The 8,061-nt window shown below is 40.2% G+C and overlaps 1 protein-coding gene across 2 annotated transcripts in view; it reads right to left on the bottom strand.

The window, feature by feature from the left end:
- Window positions 1-8,061, bottom strand: part of LOC112151638 (guanine nucleotide exchange factor VAV3) — a 98,385-nt gene that overhangs the window by 24,193 nt on the left and 66,131 nt on the right. For both annotated transcript variants that reach the window (XM_024280659.2, XM_024280660.2), the window contains exons 16-19: window positions 7,406-7,507; window positions 3,636-3,727; window positions 2,512-2,534; window positions 70-88 (exon numbers count right to left, since the gene is read on the bottom strand). In XM_024280659.2, the coding sequence (XP_024136427.1) occupies window positions 70-88; window positions 2,512-2,534; window positions 3,636-3,727; window positions 7,406-7,507 (236 nt within the window). The remainder of the gene's footprint in view (window positions 1-69; window positions 89-2,511; window positions 2,535-3,635; window positions 3,728-7,405; window positions 7,508-8,061) is intronic.

Below are 8,061 nucleotides of genomic sequence, written 5' to 3'. Positions count from 1 at the left end.
TATCGAGTTCTAGTAAATACTAAAAAAAAAAAAGAAAATCTGGATTTTTAAAATGATGTTTTTGCTCACCTGGGTCTCGATGTTTAGCCTGTAAAAAAACAAACATTCCCAGTTAAACTTAAATTATATCTGACTGTCTTAATGCCACGAGTGTCGTTAAAGTTCTCAGAAACCAATTCTCATACTTCAAATATTTCTATAGTACTTTAACTGGAACATCTTTTCCTAAATAGGCTGAACCAGTTTTATGACTGGAAATATTTCCTAAAGAAGTTCAACACAAATTAAACAAATTAATTCTGACTAGGCAAAAAAAGTCCAAACACCTTTTTTTTTCCAGCTAAAACTACAATTCCCAGAGCCCCACCCCTTTACATTTAGTGTCACTAAAAAGCCCCCAAAGTCTTCTGTAGTTACTAAAGTTCAGTCAGTATTATGAAATGGTTTAGAAATGTCCACTATAGAAGTATAAAAATTAGGAATAATCAATCATTTATACACGTAAAGCCTTAGTCACATGGACTCATACTGTGGTTGACGCATTTGTGTGCTGCAGGTTTTTGCATTGTCCAGGCTTATATAGGGTCGTAGACAGGAGTGGTTGCATTTCAAATGGTATGCAGGAGTGTCTTGCAGTTCCCTTGTGGCTCTTACAGTTACCTTAAGGGACATCACGAAAATGGAACGTATAAAGTATACTGTAAGTTACACGCAGTTATGACGCATGGGTGGTGCAGTTGTGCGATTCTCTTGCACCACATACTAAACATTAGCAAGCAAATCCTGCACGTATAGAATGTACAGGTGATACTCAAGCGCCCGTAGGACGCCCACACAAACTACACTCTCATTGTCTAATTCAACTCATTCTCACTCCCAAATCGTCACACATTGACGTCTGGTTAAGGACCTCTCCACGTCAAACTCCACATTTTTTGACGGGCTGGCTGTTCGTAAAATCAAGGGTCCGCAACCTTTGTGACACGGTACCAGATGCAGTACCGGACATGGACTGGCCCTCGGGACATGTCCAGTACCAGTACCTAAGCCCGGCACTTGATGCAGAACTGCATGGAGTACCGGATGTCCAGTACCGGTGTGCTCCACATCCCCGTACTGGATCAGTTCTGGTTCGTGGCCCAAAGGTTAGAGACCCGTGATTTAATGGGAACAGCCAGCACGTCAAAAATTGTGAAGTTAGGGACACCCAAAAGGTCAATTTTTGACGTGGAGAGGTCCTTAACCAAATGTCAATATGTGACGAGTTGAGAGTGAGAGTGTGTTGTCTAGTTTCCTAATTTTGCACAAAAGCTCTTTTACCACACGATGTGCACACCCGTCACTAGCGCTTTGTCTTTCACAGCTTTATTTCAATGCATGAAGGAATTAGTGTCATAGAATTCTGTTTTTTGAAAAAGACGCGTTCCATGGCTGCGCATTTTTACCAATGGCCCAAAAAACAAACTTAAAACTTGCAAGAACGCAAGAATTTTGAACGTGGAAGCCTGAAACGTAAAAATATGTCCCTTTACATCAGGGGTGTCAAACTCAATCGCACAGGGGGTCAAAATCCAAAAAGGTCATGTGCTGAACAAGATAAACATTTATTGAACACACCAAAACTATACTTTTAAATCTTGAAAAACACAACTTTTTAACATAACTATGAATAATAAAAGAATATTATTCCAGATTAAATCAACTTAAACCTTAAATAACTTTCAATATTTTACCCCCCGTAAAAATATATTTCTTAAAGATAACATCGGGCCATTAATAACAATAAAATAAAATGGTCTGGAGGGCCGGATAGAATTACCTGATAGGCCGTGACTTTGACACATGTGCTTTACATAGACATTTTTTATTGCACAACGGGCTCCTAGCGGAGCGCACAAGTTTTGGGGAGGTTAAAAAAATGTAAAATTTGTACATGCCTGCATCTCTCCACCCTCACTTACCCCTTTGTGTTGCATAAGTGTTCTTTTCGATTTGCTACCTGGAGCATACTGGTTGTGAATATGCATGAACATTGTTGCCTGAGCGGCTTACGATCTCAACATTTTGTGCGGGCCACCTGCATGTCCCGTACAGGTTTGCTCAATTTATTTCGTATCCACCACCCAAGTAGAGTTGTAACTACGGCTTTTGGCGTCAAATTTCTTCTTAAAGAAGTTCAAAATAAAAACTTTTTCAAGACTTGCATGGATCTGCTATGCATATAAATACATTTATTTGTATGCATGAACATATATGTGCAAAAAGGCAGAGAAGCTGCACCTTTAAGGCTGCAGAGCTGCAGAAATGACTGTGTTTTTCGTCTATCGTTTGCATGCGAATTGCATTAAAAAGGCGCCCTGTTTCTGTTGACACCAGTCCAGCCCCGACACTCTTAACAGTTCAGGTTGTTACAGTAAAATAAGTGTACTTTTTCCTGTCTGTGGAGCAGCTGTAGTCAATTGGGGTCTGCAGACACACACACACACATGCAGAGAGACGGCGGCAGCTCACCTGAGTTATGACGGAGCCAGAATCTGAAAGAAGTTGGAGAACAGGCATGGTGAGTGACGGGCCGGCAACCACACTCCTGCACGCGCTCATCGCTGCAGCAACGCAACTTTCCCTCATTAGTGGAGACGGCGGACGCTTTGTTATTTGCTGCTCGCCTTCAACCTGACAGCCGAACATCAAGAAGCGAGATGTTGCGGCGTTGGTTTTTGCTCCAGCGCCTTCTTTCATTGGCCTCCTTTGGGACGGATTACACACGGAACACGCCCCTATACCTGTGCAAACAGACCCCCCCTCCCCTCCCCCGAAGCCCTATTGTTGTTCACCTTGACCCGCTCGTAAACAGATAAGCACAGCTGACTTATCACTCAGACGTCTTATTTTCTCTGCAGAGAAAAGTTTCTGCGCGTCTTGCTCGCACGCCAAAAGTTTGCACGCCGCCAGAGCGGCGAATAAATTGCAAATACTTTATTTATCTGCCCGTCTTTTTTCAAGCTGACACATTTGGAGGACGTGCTAAGCTGGTTTTTCCTTTTTTTTTTCCATTCCCCGCGTTCCTTGTCTCTCTGAGCTGTCACCGCGCTGGCACAGGAGCTGAGTGACAGATACACAACAGGGGCGTAATGAAAAAGTCTGGAGTTTCATAAAACTCCTCAGTAAAACTACTATTAGGCTTTGGGGAAACGCGCGGCGACTGACAGTGACATCGCCTTTAAGGTGCTCTGATGTGTCAGAACCGCCTGGGGAAGCCGCCGAGACGCTTTCTGAATATCTGTGAGACGGATCGAACGCTCGGATGCCCTTAGTTTAGAGGAATAAGGGCGTGCACAAAGGTTCGTGCAGCTGCAGGAATTCCCACCAAACTGTATTCCTATTTCCCAGCTCCTTTTTCATAATATCACTGTGCAGCTTTTCACAACAAAATCCTCCTTTTTTGTCTCCCGACAGTCACGTATGAGGGTTTTTTCTTTTTTTTTTTCCGTACAGCTGTGTGACACCTGTCAAAGTTGCTGCTGTGCTATGAAGCTGACCTGCTTGTTGAGCAAGTTTTACAGCATCTCTAAAGAAGAATTGTTGTGCAGCGTTGAGTTCTTAGGATTGGTGGCTGTGGCGTGCGACAAACATACCTGTTTTTCCACAGGAGCCAAAGCGACCCAGACATTCTTTATGGGCGCCGAGGCCACACTTGGAGCACAGGTAGCCCTGGTTGAAGATGCCCCTAAAGACAAATGAGCGGCAGCAATTAAGAAGAAGCAATGAGGGCCACAACTTTGAAAACCAGACCAGTTTGAATGATGAATCTCCTTAAAAAGAGTGTATTTTTTGTTCATATAGCATTCTCAAATAGATCCATGTACGTCTTTGTATTTCTCGTCTGAGCTGGTACCTAGCTCTGGCTAGCAGGAGAACCTGTAAACAGAGAGCTCTCAGAAAAAGGGAGGAAAGTGGGGCTGGGGTTGCTCTACACCAGGGGTCTCAAACTCAAATCAGCCGGGGGCCACTACAGCCGGCGTCTAGGTGAGGCCGGGCCGCATCAGGATTTTCTCAAGAAAATCNTTTCATATGAAGACGGGGGCCGCAAATCATCATCCTGCGGGCCGCAAATGGCCCGCGGGCCGCGAGTTTGAGACCCCTGCTCTACACCAACGGCCAACTCAGAGGTGAATTTCTAATGAACTACAGCCACTCTGCAGAAACTATGTCTAACAAAATGACAGGATTTTTTTTTTTCAGAAATGGAATTATAAATTTAATTTTCTTTATATGTCTGTTCCATCGGCATAAAAACATCACACAAGCATGTTAAATACACAATTTTTGTTGGTCTGACTGTGAAAACGTGATGGTATTCTTATGGAGCTAAATTGAGGCCAATATTATTTAAAACCTACATAAAACAAACAAAAAAAATATTGGTGTCATGCCAAAAAAATGCAAAACTTCCAAACTTTTTTGCTATTCTAAACTGAACTTATTTTCAGCTTCTAATGTTCTGGTTATTGGTTTCTGTCAAAAAACACAACATTTCAGCCCCAATTTAGCTCCATACCTTCAGGCCCCGACTTCAATGAAAAAAAACACCCATTAAGTAAAACAAGCAATCAAAGCTTGACTAAAAATATTTGTACAAATAAAAGGATTTTACTCGGCTGCTTGTTCACTAGTTGGACTAACAAGGACTTGAAGTTTCTGTCTTTGCCTATGGGGGCACTAATGAGCTGACAGGAGTTCAGAGTTCAGATTGGAGAAATGTCAAAAGAAGTAGAAACAAAAGTTGTACAAATGTTTAAAGTCGTTCAAAGGGTTCCATTAAATTTAATTAAATTTAAGTTTAAGTTTTTTTTTTGACAAAAACATTAGAATTGTTAGATTGTTTTTTTTTTAGAAATGTTTTTTATTATTTTGGCATATTTACTTTCTTTTATTTTTGAAATGTTAACATTTTTTAATAAAAAGAATGTTTAGAATGTTTTCTTATATTTTTTTTCTAAATTATTATATTTAGAAAATCCGCTTAAAATCGTATTTTGAAAACCCTTTTTCTTTTTTAAAGTGATCATTTCCACTACAATAAAGGTGTTTCAGCCTCACATTTTTAATGACCATTCTGCAAAGAAATAAAACAAAAATCCCGTCTTTTGTTTAACAGAATTTCAGATATCTGAGTATAGCATCAAACTTCAGCCATAACAAATCTAATTTTATTTTCACTCAATACATATCAGCTTTATTTATATAGTGCCAATTCATAAGAAAAGCCATCTCAGGGCGATTGTGCTGCGAAAAATCAATTCAGATCTAACTACACGAAATCTAATCACCTTGAAGGAGCCTGTGAGATAAAACGGGCTTCATAAAAAGTCTAATATCGGATATTCCAGCTTTTTTTTTTAACAGCTTTTCATCAAGGCATGCAGAGTTAAATGTATACAAAAAACAACCCCAAAAAAATCTTTCAGATTAAAAGACCAGATTTAAAGATAAATAAAAGTAAGAATAGAAAAATAAAAAATCAGTCAGTTATAAAAGCTTTTTTAACGAGACACGTGAAAAATCCAATAAGAATTTCTAATTTAAGGTTCTGTGATGGCGCCACACAGGAGGTCCGGATCAAAACACCACAGAGACAAAGGTGTCTTTACAGCTATTTAAGGCAAAGGATCGATGATTGTGGCTGGATTTGACATTTAAATAACATTTTTTGTGATAAAATTCCATCAGATAAACTCTTGTAAAGGAATTTTGTTGGCATAACATGAGCCTTAAAAAAGCAAAAAGATTTCACTTCAAAAAACAGAAAAAGTTATTTATTATGTCTCAAAAGAACTTCTAGTTGTCAACAATTTATAAGATAATAATATTTGCATTAAAAGGCTAAAAGGTGGAAATTAATTTTGTTTTACAAAAAGATTCTTCTAAAAACTGATAAAAGGTGAACACTTTAAATTAACTTTATGGTACTACTTTTCTGGCATTTTTTTTCTAAAGAAAATCTGGGAATTTGTGAAAATAACCAGATAAATGTTGAACTGAAATGAAGAAGACAAGAAGATTTTAGCTTGGACGAATTAAAGAAAACCAAGTGGCCTTGCTGTCTCGATCCTTGATAGCAAGGGCTAGCAAAGCTATCTTGCTACACTTTTGGCTAAAATGGGTACTCAGTAGGGTGGCTCGCTACGTTAGGCCGCCGCTCGGTGGATAGAGTAACGAGATAGCTCTGCTAGTCCTTGCTTTTTCGCTATACCATCCATAAGGAGGCTGGATAGCATAGCTAGTCAGGCTACAAACCAATGTGTGAAATACAGATGGGGATACCACGAAAACAGCGGACAAACCCATTCGGTGCCCAAATTTTCTGTCCACTTTTAAACCATACGGGGCCCACTCGGTCTTGCTGGCTGGGGATAATGTTAGCTACACGCATTTCTTATGTACAGGTGATGCTGTTGTAAGGTGTCCTAACACCAAACTCTAGTCATTAGTGAGTTCCACCAACGGGCCCCTTACTGACCACACATGAATAGAGAGAGACCTGGTTGCAGGCAAGATGGCGCCTAATCACAACATTAAACTCGCCTAAAGCGGAAATGTCGCAACTGTAGCTGGAAGCCGAATTTGAGTGTCTATATTAGAAGATTCCTATCTGTAACCCTAATATGGTTCTGGTGCTTTTTTTTGGGGGAGAGCATGACCTTTATTTGAAGTCTTTCGGCTAAAGTTTCTCTGGCACCATCTTGGGGTCATGTTGTTGTCTGCGGACAGGCCCTTTTGTATGAATACGCACATGCAGAGGGCAGGTGATTTGTAAGTACATGTTAGGATGGACACAGAATGTCTACAAAGACTACGCTGTGATTGTCTAATTTCCTGTTTTCTAAAGCTTCATACACATCACCCTCGGCAACGTCCCTTCAAGCGGCTACTTCCAATGAAAAGTTTCAGGGTTTGACGCTCAAAACTCTCACGTTGGTTTGCAATTTGGACTGTTTTCGGGCACAAAACGTGAGGTCATTGAACACATATTGAAAGTTAAAGCAGTTTAACTTTGACCAATCACAGACTCAGATTTTGCAGTAAAAAAATGGTTGACATTCCTTTTCATTCAAGGAAAAGCCAATAGTTTGGAAATTTGTCACAATGGAGACAACTCTGAAATTGTTTGACTCCATTGACTTAAAAAAGGCATAACGGTAGCAGACATTCTCGTTTCTTCTTCGGCCACAATACCCTTAGACACATTCAAAACATAAAGCCAAACCAAATAGGAGAAGTCACAGTAGAGTTTCAGGCAAAAAGAGGAGGAAGTAAGCGAGCAAGAACTTTATTTCTACACAGCTGATAGATTGTTGGAAGGCAGAGGGACCTCTGCGGCGTCCCTCTCGACAGTGTTTCTTACCTCAGCAGCATGTGGCAGGAGTTGCAGGAGGTAATTCTGTCGAAGGTGTGCATGCGAAACTCGTGGAAGTTGTCGGCTGCATTCTCGGGTCGGAGGTTCGATCTAAAGAAGAAGGAGGACGTTGAGAGTTCTGATCCTCCTGTTCTTGTACCGCTGAGATCCATCAATGGTTCTCAGTTATGTTCTGGTTTTAAACCTCAAACTACAACCTGTTTCTTTTATTTTGAAGCTTATTTCCTTGAAATGAGGAGAACTGCAGGTAAACAGGCGAGGAGGTTTGTTTCCCCCTCCCCCCCCGAGACCAGGTGTGAGGAGGAAGACCAAAGCAAACCGACAAAAACAAACAGCTTTATTTTGATTTTTACGCCCAGGTTTACTGCTTGTTCCCGCAAAACGTTTTGTCTTTCAAATTTTTACAAAAACTTTGATAGCTTTTGAAGTTAGTACTTTTATAACCCAAATGTATTTTTACTAGAGACATAAATACAAAATGTCTACAAGTACATGAATAGATATTTTTTTTGAAAGCCATAAAAAGGAGTAATTCTTTTTATCCATACTAACTACTGCAAGCCGCTCCTTTTATAGATTGCTAGTTCCATGAACCTGAAATATGCACTTTTTCATGCATATATTTTCCAATTTAATTGATAAAA

The sequence above is a fragment of the Oryzias melastigma genome, linkage group LG20 (assembly GCF_002922805.2).
Source record: "Oryzias melastigma strain HK-1 linkage group LG20, ASM292280v2, whole genome shotgun sequence".
In the NCBI taxonomy this organism is placed as follows: domain Eukaryota; kingdom Metazoa; phylum Chordata; class Actinopteri; order Beloniformes; family Adrianichthyidae; genus Oryzias; species Oryzias melastigma.
Note: the sequence above shows the minus strand (reverse complement) of the source record. Positions and strands in the feature narration are given on the sequence as shown.